The following is an 18304-nucleotide window of genomic DNA, read 5'->3' as shown; positions in this document are numbered from 1 at the left end:
AAGCATGCAGAATGATACAACGGAAATGATCGTGTGACTTAAAAAACTGAAACGCTTTGTCTTTGCGGAGGGCCGACCAAAAAAAGCCCACTGGACACCGAGTAGCTACCGATTGCAACTGAAGAGCTTCGCTAAGAACCTCCGTAACCGTTCATAGACATTATTCTCCTTTCATAAAAGATCATGACTACACTGCGGATTTTATGCTTTTATGAAAGAAATTACTACGTACAATTTGAAGTAATGAACAACACACTAAGTCGTAGTCTAGCTAAGAATAATATCAAAATGTCGTCATCACAAACAGATTACGTTAACATCGTACAGCGTGGATCGTTACAGAAAACAATCGACAATCTGACGTCATCGTCCCGAAGGGGTTAATCGATTTTATCTAACCTTTGCAGGTTTTTAAATATCATACTATCTACAAGATGTACTTAGGTACAACATAAGTACAGTTTGCACAGTTACTTTGTTGTACATGGATGTATCTTGATAAGGTATTCCGATCGTTTCTACAAATTATAATTTTCAAAGAATTCCCTTTACAAGAAATTAAAGTACACCTGACTCGAACAGTGTAAGAGATCAACGAAACCATTCGGTTGCATCCCAAGCCATTCTGTCTCCAGTGGTTTAACGTGTACGAGAATAATAGCTCACATGTGAACAAACATATAAATAAACGTAAAAGTGCACGTATATAGCATCTACATTTACCCAAGGTATGTAAACGGCTGTAGCCGCAAAAAATAGCGCCGCACATCTAACAATTTTGTTTCTGCGAAGGTACGATAACAATGTCGATTCCGTGCGAGCTAGCGTGCCAGAAATAATGTAAAAGCACACTAGACAACTGTAAATACGACTTCTAAAAATGGTTCTCTTACTTCCGGCTTGTGTCGAATAATTTTTGCTGCCGACATACCTGGCTGGCTATAACGCATGCCCTGTTCACAGCCTCAGCTTCCACTTCCTCGGAACGTGACATTTCGTGACCTTCCGGTCCGGTAACTCCCGCGTTAAGTAATCGTTTCGTGTTCTGAAACAATTTTCGATGATTCGATCGATGATCTATATTCTCGAAGAAATTCGTGACTAGATCCGCGATGAGCTAGATCCGGCCGTGCCAGGCAATTAGCGGAAACCACATTCGAGGTGGTTCGCGTACCTTGTTATTTCAAATGGTTATTCAATAACATGTGTAGAACTTTTAGCGGACAAGTTTTACTATTTTCAAATGATCAGTGCACTGAGACATGCAAGTTTAAAGTCAGGATTATACGTATCAAATAGAAGTCCTTGGACTACTGCGACTACGAACGTATTTTATCTCTGTTCGAAAACAGACCACAGTATCGATCGAAAACAAAGATTATAATGAAAAAGATCATACCTCGGCGATGATATCTCCATTTTCCGCATGAATCAATGCGATAGCGCCGAGCTCCTTGCACGTTTTGAACGCTTCGATCAGTTCTGGGTCCCTCAACATGTACATGTCACGGTAGGCCATGAACATCTTGAAACTACTGATACCGTGCGATTGCACCAGTGTCGTCATTTCCTCTTTCACCTGAAACAGGTAGCCGTGAGCTTTAGACGGGTAGATAAGTAAATACAACCGGATAGACGGGTACGTAAATAAAAATACTGTTAAGCCCCATATAGAAAGACGTCAATGGTGGCAGGTAATAATAAATTGATCGAATGGGTACAATAAACTCTGAAGAGAGATCGCACTGCTATCATTAATCCAATAAGAAATCAATGGAAAAGAAACGTCACTAAAAATATGTTCCATCGCTACTGGATTGCGTGCATCGTTCGAAGGTATAATAAATAAGTACCAGATTAAGATAACTTACAACTAGATAGTGGATTTTATGCATTTATGACAAAAATGGGTACGTACAATATAAGGCAGTGGACAATATTCAAAAGATTTAAGGACATCAGTCTATTAGTTCCAGCTTACAATTAGTAAGATAATTAGTAATAAGTAAGAAGTTTCTATCTGGCTCCTGTGTCTCGCAATATATGTAAACAATTTTTGTTTCGCATAAAGATCCGCAGTCTACATATAACATAATTAAAATCTATCTCATTCCACAAAAACTCTGACCCAAACGATCAACCGAGATATTCGACGAGTCTCATTTTTATCTGCGTTGACCCGTGGCTCTTTTATTATTTGATCGTGAACTACATTCGTTCGGTTGAAAATATAAATATGTTCTAATTTCGGCGATTTAGTATCTCTATCCGTATCTAATTGCCAGACAGGCCGACAAGCGGCAACAAATAAGGAGCACGATGATTTGCATGCGTCCGTGCGCGGGACCGGCGATTTCCTCATCGGCCGTTCGTTATTCCATTCACGATCCCGATTACAGTTACCAGTCGACGGCCCAGCAGCCAGCGCGGCGTATCTACGAAGTAGCAACCCGTGGCTACCAGATCGCCCAGCGATTTGCCAATTTACCGTGGACACCTATCGCTTTTCCCATATTTAGAGACGGCAGACGCAGTCCTGTCTCTCGAGCGACATACTAGGCCGTGGGTTCTACCTCGCACCGAGTACATACAACGATCCAGCCGGGACGGGAGATCGAACAGTCGATTAATCGCCGGATCAGTTTCTCTGTGAACAGTCCAATCACGCCGATCAATCGCGCACGATCGATTTTCCAGCCGATTTGCACACGGAAGATATCAATCGTTTAATGGGGGCCCTCGACAAAACAGACCATGCGAAGATCCTCCCACTAATTTCCGAACGGCGTTAGCGAGTTACATAAATTCCGTTCGGGTGCTGCTGTGACATTGTGTAACGATTACGTTCGTTCCATATTCATGGAGAGGACAATGTTCGGCGTGATGAAATCGCGAACTTTGAGGCCGCTTCTGTAGGCCCACTTGATCAAGGTTTCACAGCTGCGCGGTTCTACCGAAGAAAGAGAGAATCTGCAGTTTCTGTACCGTGTTGTACTGGTCTGTGCCGCTCTAATTAGCTCACTGATCGTTTATACTTTTATTATGAGTAGACTGCGGATTTTATTTTGCAGTCCACCAGAGGTGGCCATCTTAATATAGCTGTGAGATGTAGCCGAGAAGGGTTAATCAACAAACGAGTACATTTAATGTTAAAACACTTTCGAACCATCTCTGATCCCAGAGATAATCAGCCGGGACAATTACAATAGGCGTTCCTGTGCAGTGTTCCGCCACACGAAGGAGGTTCACAGAGCAATTGACGTTGAACGAACAACTATCAAGAAAGGGGTCATGCCTAGACATGCTTTCTTTTCCAGGAAAGGCTCGTGTTACGGTAATTATCTCATTCCGGGTGACTAAATAGAATGGAGAGCGTGTGTGAATCGCATCGTACGTGGCGCGATGACCTAGCTAAGGCTTCCCTTATAGCACGCCTGTCCAAGCTGCTTTCGCGCGCCAGCCTCGGCTTCTAGCTCTTACTCTCGAAAACCCTATTTGGACAGATCTAGACTATGGAACCAAGGTGCCTAGCATTGATAAGGGAAATCCTTTAGGCCAGTGTCTCTCTAGGACATAGAGGATCAGCCTAACACCGATTGGATTCTAGGGTCAGGATTTCTTTGGAACAAAAGCCCCAATGAATCATCTAACAAAGAAGTAAGAATGGAGACGTTTGAAAATCATCAGAAAAATACAAACAAAATGGGTTCATTTAAGGGTTATTTCACTGTTTATACTTTAAGCTAAACCGTTAGTGTAAAACTTGATCGAATACGTCAGCAAAGCTTTTTCTTTTTAATGAACTGTACATAGTACGGTGGGGATAAATGGGTTACGACGCATGAAATAATAATGAGTTTAAAGTCGCCTAAGATCGTGACAACCCCGACAGGCCACTGAGGGGTTCAGAGCATCGCGTGTCGACCTGGCGGATAGGTTTATAGCTTACTTTTGGATTCCAGGACGTGACGGCGACGTGGAGCGCATAATCGCAGCAGACCTTTTGGTCAGCAGTTTCCCTGTACCTATCGTACGCCTCCAAAAGAGACTCGTCCTTCCCAGGGATGACGAAGTCGATGATCATAGTGGTGCCACCGGCCACGGCCGCTTTGGTGCCCTGATAGAAATCGTCGACCGACTTGGCTCCCATCAGCTCCAATTCGAAATGGGTGTGCGGATCTATGCCACCAGGCATCACGTATTTTCCGCGGGCGTCGATGATTCTCGTACCGCCCGGTATTATCAGATTCCGACCCATTTGCCTACGAATAGAACAGTTTCGTTAGAAACGAACGGTGGTGCTGGCAAAGTTGGCCTCGATTTTCATCAAAGCTCTATTAGAAGCAGACGAATTAGGTAGATTAATAGTTTGATTACACACGATCGCCGAAGTTATCTTAGAACTTCATTCTAACTGTATGGAACATTGTTGAGAGTTGTGGTTTCATAGAAATGAACGGTGGTGCAGGTAGAGCTGCAAGAAGGTCTTCGTTTCCATCGTTACCAGTTGTAATAAATTCATTATTTTTATAAATAGATAGATACATAGATAGATAAGTAGGTGAGTACATAGTTTATTTTTCAGCTTCCTGGTCATGAAAAGGAAACTCGATTTACAATAAGCACCCCATTATCTTACCTCCCTCGTTCCTGCATCAATCATTCATATATCCTTAGGTATACCTTCAACAATGTATTTAATAGAGAATCGATTCATACCTTGTTCATGAATAAAGTATTACACAGTGAACTAATGAAATTGCCATTTTCATTTACCATTATTATCATTTGTCTAAAAACACCGAGAAATCGGGCCAGAGCATGAAAGACCCATTGTGCAGTCCAAGGTAAAAAATCATGCTGCCGGAGAAGGGTTAAGTGACTTGAGCAGACGGCCAATATTAGCATCGTTCACCTGACTATTAGCACGCCACGATTCTTTGATAGATTACGCTAACCGACAGCGTGTTATCTGTTTCGTCGGTACGCTAGCCGTTCATTGATAAAACTGTCGGCGTATATCGCGTCTCGTTTGTGTGAAGAGGCGAGCGGCCACGCGATCGGAATGCTCAATGAAACGTTAATCGTCCGACTTCGCGAATCGCAAACCCCTGTTGTGCCTCGATTAACACGTTCGAATACGCGTATGCGTAGAAAATCCTGCGCAGTATGATTGCGTAACGATGCCAATCACAGGTACTCTAGTTAATAATGCAATGGTCAGATGGTGAATCCAGTGAAGCCATAAACTCAAGTAGCTTTTGTACCGTCTCTAAAGGGACCAGTTCAATATGTCGAGATTTCATACACAGTTCGTGACAATACTATAAGTATTAACAGATATAACAGACATTCAATTTATTTCCACAAGAGTGAATAACAGGAAATACATAGATGTTATTGATGAGCAACCACAACAATTTTTGAAAATCTTCGTCATTAAAATAGTAGTGGTTCTAGCAATCTTCTAGTAATAGTAGAAGCTCTATTCCATTGAAAAATGTAGTGCATGAAAGACTTGACGCGAATTAAATTCCCTCTGTGAATCATGTTTACTACCGGACTCGTAGCGGTTAGTAAACAGAAGAAATAGGCGTCGAGGGAAACAGAATCGAACGTCGTAGTCTAGAACTATAACGTGTTCGCGGCTTGTTTTTGTTTCGATTGCGTAACGCAGCGACGAGCGTTCCGCGGTTACGCGTAAAGTGTTCCTTGGGACTCTTACTTGATGATGCCGTCCTCGATGTAAACGTCGCTGTCAGCAATACCATCATCGTTCACGACCTTTCCATTCTTCACCAGTAGCCTGTTTTGCGCGCTCTGAAAATAAGAAATATCCATTTTTTAGACTGCTGAAAATTAGTGACGAGTGTTTACATCGGTTTTAACCAGGCATTGAAAGACTTATGAAACGTTTCAATCGGTTCTATTTAAAACATAGACCGTAGAACCTTTCTAAAAAATGTGTTCACGGTAAGTACAGGTATTGAATGTTTTAGTTTAAAACCATATTCATTAATATTCATCAATATCGAAGAGCTGTCGAATTGAATTTGATTTTCAAAAAAGTGAATTTGTTCTGGACAGCGTTTGAAAGTTTTAGTAAATGTAACTTATGAGAAATACCGATATTCATCAATAGACTGCGGATGTTCATGCTTTTATTGCAAAATTGAGTAGATGAAATTCCAAATTGTAGTTAGATTTTAAAAATTCAAGATGTCAATGTTATATGATTTCTTCTATACTAAAACCATTAAGGATTTAGTTTCTATTTCTTGCAATCGATACAGAATTTTCATTTTGCATAAAGATCCGCAGTCTATACATCAATATTGAAGAGCTATCGAGTTGAATTTGATTTTCAAAAAAGTGAATTTGGTCTGTGCATGGGTGAACTTGCGAAAAGGTGATTTTGATCTGGGTAAGGGTGAAGTTGGAGTGCGAAAACTGTAGATCTTTGTCTCGGCCAAAATTGCTTCGGATGGGGACCAACCACCCGCATAGTATATCGTCCTTGATATTCGTTTGCGACATGCGTCGGATCCAACATCCGGTGCAGACGATTAACGTGCGTGTATCGCTCCACGCTATGGTATACCAATCAGTATTATAATAGAAGCTACGCTTCACGCACTTCCGCCAATGCTGGATTTAGAGCAGAGTACGCGATGTGCTCGGACTGATAAAACGCGTGGCGTACCGGTGGCGTATTACGCACGATGCATCTTTCCATCCGAAAGAATAGAAACGCTTCTGCGAGCGCCGTTTGTTCCCTTGCATGGAAAATCCCGGCGGTTTTTTTTTTCATTGACCTAGTCCGAGGATTAGCATACAATACACGCATACGTACACGACGTACCGTATCATTTTCAACGGCCACGCGTTCCGCACACTTGAAGACGCCGAGGGAATCTTCCGACTTTGTCGGAATTTCCCTCGGACTGTCTCGCGACGAGATAATCGACTGGCAAAATAGAGTTATACCCCCGTTTTACCAGTGGAACGTGAAGAATGGATGATATAGGTTGCCTGGTTTGCAGCATTGTTCTACTGTCTCCGCGATTTTTCCGGCTTAATTGCGTGTACACGAGGGACGGCTACTTTATTTAGAGATAGTATACACTTGAACCTTCAAGAGTTCAGATGCGATACGTTTGAGTGCGTGCGAAGTAAGCACACATAAATCGAAAGCGACATGTGGAATGAATACAGAGAGACACTTTCGAAATAGAGTTCCTCGGAACCTGAATTTGAGTCCTACCTCCAGAGCTCATGATACTTATTTGATAATATGAGAAAAACGTTTTACATTTTTAAGAAATTGGTTAGCATGTTGAGTCGAAGAACCATCATTCACGAAGATACCATTTATTGCTGTTTTAAGAAGTTGTTAAGAAGGAAGAAAATATACTGATTGCAGCGGTGCAGAAGATTAAAACAAGAACTTAAAGTGGAAAGTGCAGTGGAATTTTCGGATCGCCGAATCGCTCTGAACACTGACAAAGATCAAATCAAAATATCCGCACGCGGCGATCGGATCATTCAATGGAACGTGAAGTGTCCCCGCCAAAATAAAGCAAAGACAAAACGTGTAAATATTATCCGGCCGGGGGGGGGGGGGAGGCAAATTGAAAAGATTCGAGAGAAAGAGGTCCAGACTGCATAAAGGACTTTTGACAAGCGCCCCTAGGCGCTCTGTAGCCGGGCAAAGATAAAAGTAGATAGGGGAGAAAGATGACGAGGGGAAAAGAAAGGGCAGGGAGTGGAAAAAAGGACAATCCATCGGCGACGCCGACGCCACCCACGTTTTGCGACCGACGTTGGGTCCGCACCCCCGGCGCTCGCTAATGCAACGCGTGGTGCAACAAACCCTTCGCAGGTCGAGGTCTCCACCCCGTGAAATTGCTCCGACCCCCGCATGAATCTAAACCACCGTTAACACCGGAGCTCTCTGTGAAATCGATCCCAATCTGCCTCGCCCTTCTAAAGTGTTCCGAAGGTGTTCGTTAAATCGGATTTACAGGCCCAATGGGCGCCAACCGAATCTTCTCGTAATTTACAATTGTCTTATAAATAGGTTGACATTCATCGCTCCGACGGACTTGAAAGACGAACTCCATTTTGGAAGACGAATACTCATCGGTTAATTGTACTCGGTTAATTATCTGCTAAATACTATTTGTAGACCAGAAGGGCGTCAACGAAACGTTCTCGTAGGTTACAATCATTGCTTTATTAACTCCTTGCTATAGATACGATCTTCTTCGCGACGGCAATGATTAAAACAGCTTTAACACTGAACCTACCAGCGCCGGTCAAATTTACCCCTCCCAGATTATTTATTTTGGAATTGTTGAAATTATAAAAATTCGTCGCTCTACAAATAAAATAAAATTCAATCATCAACATACCATTTGCTTATTACTTACGAGCGATAACTATCTTACGCGATTGTCGTCAATTGAAAATGGAGAAGAACTTAATCAAGTTTTAATTTTCTTTATACCAAGACTATTCAGGTCTCTAATTGTCATACAAAAAGGTGTTAACAAACTGAAAAACAGTCAACGATTTTAGACATCCGGCTATATCACCTATTCTCATCCTTCAGGTGAGTAGAATGACCTCTGAAACATTGATCACTATTTCTGGATCAGCCCCTATGAGCGTCTCCGATGACCAAAAGCATACTGTCCGCCCATGACCGCAGAGAAACATGCTGTATTTTCCTTTTCTCTTGCAGACGGGACGAGAGTGGTGACCTTCGACGAAAAATTGTGCGAATCGACTTGAATATCGAGGCCTCGTCGCCGCGATTCACGTAGGCTGAGACCTTGTCATCTCCGAGGTATGGTTATTAGGTATGGGTGCGAACATGTGCGTTTCATGTGTTGGAGATCTCTCTGGTTGGATATTTTCAGCAGACAGCGGCTTAAAATACGTTAGCCCGTTAGTCGTCGTGATTTTTTCGAAAAGAAATGCTCGCGGCCACTTCGCGAGACCGGCTTTTCGCTCCACTTCGTGTTGCTTACATGGTCTTAACATAAGATGAAAAAAAACAGAATCTCAACTGACTCAAGAGTGTTGATAGCTGAACCATGGTTGCGCGTGTCTGACGAGCTACCGACCACTTTCCCTGATTCCGTGAAACCTGGCCGTTGCAACTACTGGCCGATGTTTGCCGGTCACTTTCTTTATAAATTAGAAAAATTACCGATTCGAAATTGTATAATCTGATTTAAAAGTATTGCAATTCGCCCAGACCTACCACGGTCAGATGACTGGTTTTGTATGTCACTATTACTGCAATTACGAAACTGCAGTCGATTTGATATCGTCAGTTTTCTAAGGTAACACTTGTGAGTTTTAAAATTTGATTCGCAGCGGAAAGGATATTTTTCTTATCGTTAATCGAAAAAAGATCTATAATAAACTCGTTTCGATTTATTTTTATATTATTACTGATCACCTTTATTCTATTGGAACTCCATTCGAGTTAATAATAAATGAAAACAAGCGTCAAGCGCGAGGCTGACTCCTCTTAAAGTGCTGTATAAATTTAGCCTGACTTCTTGGTCACTCTGTATACAAATACAGATCACGAAGCTTTCAAATCTGAAGTTTCGTTATATCGGCTGTATAAATATGGAATCTAATTTTACATTCTCAAATAAAACGAAACGGTGTACTATTTTTAAGAATTGTTATTAATATCATCCAGGAAGTATTAGTACAAAATGCTCAATGAATCGCTGCACGCTTTTACAGGATGATTTTAGTATTAAAAATTGTAAAATATGATGAGACGAATTGACTCCAAAAGTAAAAGTTCAAAACATTCTAAACAATCTAAACACATTCTATGTATATTCATATAACCTAATCTTCTGATCCAATTATAGAACATATTCACAAATATCGTTTCAGTTTCTATGAAACGCTTTCTATGGCTGGTAGATATAACTGGACAATGCTTATTTCTTTGAAGCACGAGCACTATAATTGCTTCATCATTAGCCATTCGCCGGAGAAGAAAAAAATTACACGTTCGTTGCACATTTTAATCAGAATGATATATAACAGTATCGTATACTATTTCATTCTGCGTGAAACCATTAATATTAATCTTCTTTGAATTCAGATTGGAATCTTCACCGTGCGCCCGACTCGATGCATCGGAGTTTGCATAGTAGTTTTCTAGTTTGAAAAATTAGATTGATTCTCCGGTGTACCGGTTTCTCAAACGTATGCATTTCTAATTTCAGATTTTATCCCTACAACTTTCATACCCAGTAACTACCTCTACAAGAAAGCGTCCCGAAAACACGATTATTGCATAATGTTCTACGACATTCGGTCGTTCGGTTCCATCGGAGCGTTAATTGTTTGAATATTAGCTTGTCAGTTGCAGCGTGTCTTATCCGCCGGCAAATAATACACGCAAGTGTGCATCAGAATGCTCTTAATCTTGCGAGACCAAACCTTCGAATTACGTAATTTATCTGTGTACGTAATTAGTAATTTTCGATATGTTCCGGATATAAAATTAAATACCTTCGGTTATTAGATTAAGAAGAATTTTTCATATGCTGGCTTGTAAAAGCTGACTGTGGTCAGAATATCGATATGTTCCAAACTTAGTACATTGAATAATTAATCAACGCTCACATTGATTCTGTACTGTGAAATTATCGGACAGGTCGAGACCCACTTCACGTCTGTATACTACTTGAATCATGAAGATTTTTTGGAAAATGGTTAGATTCATTTATTTCGCATCAAGTACCATCAAATGTTCTCCTACAATTTTTACAAAGAACTTCTAACATATCTGTTAAAAATACAATAGGCTCCCTTATTACCGGATTATAAACCTGTCTAAAAATACAGTATATTTTAAATGTAGAAAAACCTACTTCCACAGAAATGGAACAGTCTTCTTTAAATAATTTTCTTGTCACGTTCTAGAAGATTCTGCCATAATAATTTGCTACTGTGATGGACAACAGACAAATAAATGTTCAACTACTTTTCTCGGAACAGAGATTACGGGGATGAATCGAGGCAAAAGTGGGAGGTGCGGCAATGCGTGAGATCTCGCACTATTCTTTCACTATTCCTTTTCTGATTGGAGTATAGTAGGCCCGACAAAATACCCTTGATGTTTCCAGGGTTAAGCAGTTCCAGAGCAGAGCGCCGGATCACAATCGTGTTAGAAACTCGTCGAGTTTCGCTCCTTAAATACGGAGCCGTCGGAAAATCCCTTTTTCCAACCGTGAAAGTAGTTAATTATCATTCCTCTTCGATTTCGCGGGGTCTGCGGACGGTAGGATACCGTAACCGAAGAAGAAATCTGGTTTTAATTGGACCGCGTACCAAGCGGAACACTGCTGCTGGTTTAAAGCGGCGACTTCTGGTAGCACGCGACTCGCTTCGCAACAAAACGATTCACGAGCTGATACCAAGATAGAGAACAAGGAAGCTTCATCGAGGGGCTGAATCGGCGCGATAAGAATAATAGGGCTGGCAAGTTCGATCGAAACGGAGCCGCTGCGCAGCCCGATAGGATCTCCCATTTGGGCGGCGCGTGTCGGCGCGGATGAATTGGTGGCGAGTCCTAGGAAATGGGCGAGATATCGATTTTCCAAGGGCGTATACTTTCACGTGCCTCGAGAATTAATTCCACACTTTTCGAGCAACCAGCCAGACAGAAATTCTCGAGGGAGTCCTCGTGTAAAGATGTTTTTGCTTTGTAGAAAGCAATTTATTATTTTACAGATATTCGAAGAACGAATGTGAAGCCTTTAGAGCGAAGATAGACTGGCCTAAGTAGCTAAAGGCGTAGGTTTCTTTAAAAATTGATGCCGATGAAGTAGGTGGTGCGCCAGTTACAGTACAGCTAATAGAATTGTTTGCGTACTGAATTTGCCATGGTTATAGTTTGTGGACGAAAGAATATGTTCAAGTGCAATCCGTCCACGGATCGTCCTTGGGCTGTCGTAATCGAATGAGACCGAGTTAAAAAAGAAAGAAAAAAAGGCCAATAGCAACGCCAACGGCGTGATCTAATTTCCATGTGTACACGAACTGCTGCGGAAACGGGTGGGTCACACCTGGCTTCCTCGTCGTATCTATTTGTGTATGCCACGGCATAATGTCGGTAATCCACATTTCGGCTGACCGGCTTCCATTCGACTATATTCATCGTCAAGTTCTCGGTGAGAGACAAAAAGATGAGAAGTTCGCGCGCGTCGCGTCGCGTCGCATCGTCGTAACCACTTGCTGGCTGCTAGAATCGTCCACAGAAACCGCGAACAAATGGCAAATTCTACATTCTAGATGACGCGCGAATAGACTGAAACACGGAAGCCTTTAATCATTCCTGTAATTAAGGTTAACGAATATCAAAAAGAAACAGCAATTGGTAAATAGATTGGCACACACCAGTCATTGAGAGTCCAGTCGAACCTGAGCAAAATGGAGATTTATTACCACCAATTCGTAGACGTTATGCCATCGAAGTCGGCAAAAAGATGAGCTAGTTAGAGTTATTAACCCTTTGAACTCGGGGCTAGTTTAACTCAAAAACTAAGTATTTTCATTCGATATGTTTTGTTTTCATGTAACAGCCAGTAAATGCAAAATAGAAAGAGTTGAACCATTATTTCCAGGACCGTTTCATGCATGCAAATGTAAGTACACCGAAAGAAATATCTTTTATGTGTTACCAACTTGGACTGCGAGATGTACACAAAAATGATGAAACCTATTCTAAATAAAAATCGCAATCAACGCGCCTATTTAAAGAAAAAGTAACAATAGAGATACGCTCGACGCGGCCGCTCGTTCGATAAATAGAAAGAACAGCTAAAACGGCGGGCTTGGCACCTGGAGAAGCAACCATCCGCCAAGAAGACATTCCTAACGAAACGAAAGGCTCGAACCGGTCCGAAAAACGTGTGAACGTAGCCAGTCAATGGGGGACAACCGAGCATCCACGCGGATTTCGAGTTTGCTCGCGATCGGCGGTTTGTTTCGACTCTGAATCAAGTCCTGGTCCGTTCTAATCGGGATGAAAAACGGAGGGAAAAATGCCAGTGAACATCCACGGTTTATTTTTAACGATGGCGACGTGTCCGGGGCCTCGCGAGCCTTTCCACAGGGACATCCGACGCGATGTGGAAACCATGGACCAGTGAATCCCGTTTGGAACGCGTTCCATCCAACACGTCGCCGCGGCGTGTGCGTGCTCGTAAAATCGAGCTCGTGGTTTTTCCGACTTTATGTCGACGTAGTGTCGACGAACTATTGATTCGCCGCGGTTGCTCATGTGCCTAGGCAGCGCGTCTCAGTGCCGTACCGTTTCCTCCAAACGGACTTTCGACGAAGACGGTTTTTATCCCTTTGTCCCCAGAATTTTCTTTCAGTTTCCTCCGTTTTTTCAATTTATTCTCAACCCATTAGGAACGTCTGTGAACTGTGGATCTTCATTCACAAAGTAAAAACTTTCTACGTCAATTGCAAGAAATGGGAGACAAATAGAAATTTCTTTTCTTCTTTAATAATCTTCATCAATTAGTGATAATTGTAATTGTTCTAGTAGTCACTCATTTAAGGCGTTGTTATTATTAACATGCTATTTTCTAAATGTTTTATCATACGAAAACATGAGGCTACTCATTGTAAGTGAGGAATAGGTTGAATAATGTTCTGTAGTCAGTGAAGTTCGTGCTCACTCAAGTGTATAATAATCTATAAATATTTGTTTGTATAGCAATTTGTTTCCAGGAAGGCTGACGATTGGGTACGGGCTGAGATAAGATACATATCGATATCTTCCATAACTGAACAAGAAAAATGAGTACAATGAGTAATGTCCAAATCGTCGACAGATTATGGTGACATCATAGAAAGTCGATCCCACAGAAGAAGCCCAAAGTTGGGCGTCGTCCCTGAAGGATTAAAACGATTTTATAAAGGGTGACGAACAAAATGACCCATCGAGGCGTAGTAAAAGCATTTGAATCGATTCCTCGAGCAGAAATAAGCTGTAATTGGAGAATAAATATTTTCCGTATAAAATTTCGTTTCCAAGGTAGTCGATGTTGACGATCCGACAAGAACCCGTGCCCTTGGCTAACGGCGCACATTTTCGCTTAGGCTGTTCTGGATTAGGCTGTCATATTTTTTCGATTTATCCAGCGACACAAATTCTCCATCAGATGTGTTGAAAGTGATGGTCTCCAGACTTTTGGATACTGGATATAGTTACGTTTACGACAAATTTTAACAATATTTCGCTAATATCGCCAGGCAAACGGGACACTAACATCGATACTTGCTAGCAAACCAGGAGAACGTTGGGTTAATTGTTCGAAAAGGACACTTGCAGTTGATGGTGTTAACAGTAAGCACTTCAAGACGCATACACACATTCAATTAGCCAGAAAAGGTTTAGCGGAAACGGATATGGCCTCGAGTGCATGGACCTGAGCCGAATATACATGTCGCATTTCGCATAGACGTGGCGCATACAGGGCGTTTCCGAAATCGTAATACAGTCAGAGGAGGAGTATGTGAGAAAACTAGTTGGAAATACACGTTGAATTTTGTCCGTTTAGGATTTTGGAACACATGTATGTACATATGTATTGACATTTTAACACAAAAAATTAGAATTTCCATTGCACGCAGCTTTCGAGAAAGTATCAATGATAAAATTTATGTGTATCTTTTTAGTAACGTATGTTATATAATACTTATAAAAATAATTAAGTAAATAAACACGAATGCAATGTGAAAATTACACTACGTCTATCTCCCGAGAGTTGAGAGGATGAAAAATAAAATGAAAGTCACAACTCCTTACCGAAAAGACAGTTGTAAAAAACAACTGAATTGATTGTTGTTTCTTATTTGTTTCCCATGTAGGTTCCTATAATATACATTTAGGTTCCTTTTAGGAGATATACCAGTGCCGGACGCCAAGACGCTTGGATCAATAAGGCAGCAACCTTGCGATTGCTACCGATGTTACGGCGAAACTTTCGGTTTTCATAGTGAGGTTGATACACCCGTGCTACGCATTTATTTTCTGATATATGTACGAGAAAACTGATTCAAAAGGATTGTTTAATTTTTAGTAACTTCTTCTGTCAAGTAAGCTTTCCAATAAATTTAACACAAAGTTATGCATTTTGCATTTATTTTCTCTATTTTAATGCAGTTAACTACATCTAGTTTACTATATTTTCATACATATTTGAAAATTTTTGCATTGCTTTTCCATTTAATTTAGACATGAATTTTGCAGACTTAGTCTTAAACAATGTTTATATCTAAACTATCATATTTTAGTAACCTACTCTATGAAATATTGTTATTTCTCTGAAGAACTGACTTCTATAACAAGTGTCCACAATGTGAGAGTTTAAAAAATAAATAATTTCCATCGATAATATTTCCTAAAACTGTATTACAATAATATAAACAACCTACAAACCTTTATTCAAATATGCAGATAAGAATAAAACTTTCACAGAAATCTGTTTTGTTGCATGATTGTGAAGCGTCGGAGGTATTCGTGTAAAATTTAATTTTATATAATACCAATGATAATAATAATACCAATGAATAAATATTACAATTTGATTCGTAAGAATAAACCTTCCGGCGTGACTATCGATCGGAAGTTCACTGACTTTGCGCCGTATACGCAACATTATGCAGTGAGAAATTGGTCTATAGATGACATTTTATTCATAGAAACAATTGACGATTTCGACAAAATTATTTCAATACCGAATTCCGAATCGTTCGAACGTATTCCAGGTGTGACAATAACGACTAGCCATAATGCGATACTGGATAAACAGATATACAGAATCGCGGAATAATCGATGCAGCCGCACAGCTTCCGTGAAAACGTCGCTGCAACCGGAAGATGTGAGCGACATCAAGCACAGAGGTGTTCGCAATAAACCGCAACATTCGCAGCCCGATAATGTTAGGCTACGCTGATGCTTACACAGACATTTGCTCACGCCGATTACACTATTTTCGTACAGGATATCTCTTTACCCTTTGGCGATATTAATTATCGACTGATTACTCGCCGACCATTTCTCAACTTTCTCCATCGCGATTCATTCTCTGCTGTTTGCAAAAACGATTACGTTGTACCGGTTACATCTTTATGTAACGTGTTACATATCCAAACGGTTCGGTCATTCAATTTATATATTTTTCATTCATAATTCATCATTAAATAATTCACGAAAATCCAATAGTACCGTGCACATCATCGAGATGCAAAGTTATCGAGTAAAATATTTCAAGCGCTCCTATTGTCAAGATTTTTCGAGATACGAGGAAATATCGAATGACACGAGTGCAATTTATTTGCTCCGATGATGCTGCTGCACGTAACAATAGACAAGCCGGGTCAATTCCCAATTCGCTCCACCTTCACGCCCCAACGATCTATTCGGACAATTCCGACACAATATTTATTTGCGCGGCGACGCTCGATCGGTAACGAACTCAGGAGCTCCCGCAGAAACAGGTGAGGATGAAAATAAAGATCGGCAAACTGACCTGCAGGTGGATGGGCACTTTCTTCACCGGCGTGCTCATCTTCGACCGTTCAGAGTCTGTCTGTCTTACCTCAGAGGGGACAAAGAAAACTGTTCACACGATCGTACTGTTCCGCGACGTGCACTTCGCACCGGGATTCACGAACACTGCTCTCGCTCCCGGAAAAAAACGCGTTTTCACACGAGAGTCTCCACAGTAGAAATCAAAAGGCGCAAGATCGAATCGAATCGAACAATCGACTGCGACTGACGCTACGTGTGCGCGTCGCGAGACGGTGGTAAATTTTCCTCCCTCCCTATTCCCTTTCGGCCCGCCGGGGGTGGGGGATCATCCCCACTGAAGATAGCTCGTCACATGTCCTGCTAACTTAAAAAGTCCGTACACATATTCGAAATTTATTCGAACTTATACTTTGCTATTAATCAATTTATTGTGTACATATATCGTTATTGTTATTGCAGCTGAAACGATTCAATTATCGAAAAATTCCACTTGGAAAATTTTCACTTCCGATCTACGTAGAAAAAGATAACATTGCAGAACGTTTATTATTTCATACTCGTTGGAATCGTAAATGCTATTGTAAAATCATTCTCTTCCTCTCTCTCTCTCTCTCGTTCCACTGCATATATGTATACATCTTATACATGTTACACGTACATTATATATTATATATGGATACTTTAGATATGTATTACCGATGAATTTGTGACTGATTTGACAAATTTTGAAAATTCCTTTGTGTCATAATTAACATAAAAAGAATATTTATGAAGATTGATACATTCCCGCCAAAACGTTGCATCGCCATTTTCATTTAAACATGGCTATACGACTGCATGTGAAACACGATGTATCTGAAACGAAAGAGAATGTATTACACCTAATGCCATGCAAAATTCATGGCAATGAATCTGCCAACGTTTCTTTCTATTTTAAACCTTATATCCGTAAAGTTGATGATGACCGTAAGTTTGTTATATTTAAATCTGTCTTCGTCGAAACTGTATTTTGCGTACAGAGAGTAACTGCTCTATTTAGAAAGTGTAATTGTTTTTAGATATGCAGAAAGATCGTTTAATATTACTTAATCTCCATGTACTGTTCGAAATGATTGTATTAAGAACATATAACATTGCAGTAGTTAATTTTAGGTTACAATAACGTTTTATTTGTGCACAGATTACAATTCTTCATTTCGTGGATATCCTCTTCAAGGAAAAAAGATAACAATACCGTCAGGGTATAAAGGTATTACATTCCTTGAACACAAGAAACCGGACATGGAAAACATGGAAAGGAATTTATATTCTGCAGGAACATTTTCACATTTTACCTATTGGAACTATGATAAAACTCCATCTAAAAATGATGCCCTAGCAGCAGCAATTGATTGGATTGACATAGCTGAAGCAGTAAGTATCAAATTGAACAAACCTTATTCAATAAAGTATTTTCACTTTACATATCAATTTATATATATGTATACATATTTTCTTTCAGCTACATTCTACAGAATCATGATTGAAGTAATAACATATTTAACATAAGAATGCGAGACACTATTAAGTAATTAAGTTACAATTATGTTTTGTATTTTGTTATAAAGAGGAATGCAAATAAATATTTTTTATATTTCATGTATATCATAGTTTATTAATCATATTTTATGTCATGAGCATATATTTTTGTCATACATAACAGA

At 40.4% G+C, this 18304-nt stretch overlaps 2 protein-coding genes across 5 annotated transcripts in view; one reads left to right on the top strand and one right to left on the bottom strand.

Annotated features, from left to right (window-relative positions):
• The window catches only part of Crmp (Collapsin Response Mediator Protein), a 32142-nt gene extending 15279 nt beyond the window's left edge, over positions 1-16863 (bottom strand). For 2 of the 4 annotated variants that reach the window (XM_076420845.1, XM_076420843.1), the window contains exons 1-5: positions 16600-16863; positions 5726-5820; positions 3950-4262; positions 1400-1579; positions 932-1045 (exon numbers count right to left, since the gene is read on the bottom strand). In XM_076420845.1, coding sequence (XP_076276960.1) covers positions 932-1045; positions 1400-1579; positions 3950-4262; positions 5726-5820; positions 16600-16638 — 741 coding nt within the window. In that variant the 5' untranslated portion in view covers positions 16639-16863. The remainder of the gene's footprint in view (positions 1-931; positions 1046-1399; positions 1580-3949; positions 4263-5725; positions 5821-16599) is intronic. The other 2 variants (XM_076420844.1, XM_076420842.1) reach the window with 1 other exon arrangement.
• Positions 16864-17399: 536 nt separating this feature from the next.
• On the top strand, positions 17400-18259 carry LOC143207408 (ribonuclease H2 subunit C). Its single transcript, XM_076420848.1, has 3 exons — positions 17400-17567; positions 17782-18014; positions 18103-18259. Exons 1-3 carry the CDS (start codon positions 17423-17425, stop codon positions 18121-18123), a joined length of 399 nt encoding a protein of 132 aa, XP_076276963.1. The 5' UTR covers positions 17400-17422; the 3' UTR covers positions 18124-18259.
• The last annotated feature ends 45 nt before the right edge of the window (positions 18260-18304 follow it).

This window comes from Lasioglossum baleicum, chromosome 3, assembly GCF_051020765.1.
Source record: "Lasioglossum baleicum chromosome 3, iyLasBale1, whole genome shotgun sequence".
Lineage (NCBI taxonomy): Eukaryota > Metazoa > Arthropoda > Insecta > Hymenoptera > Halictidae > Lasioglossum > Lasioglossum baleicum.
This window is presented reverse-complemented; position numbering and strand designations above follow the sequence as displayed.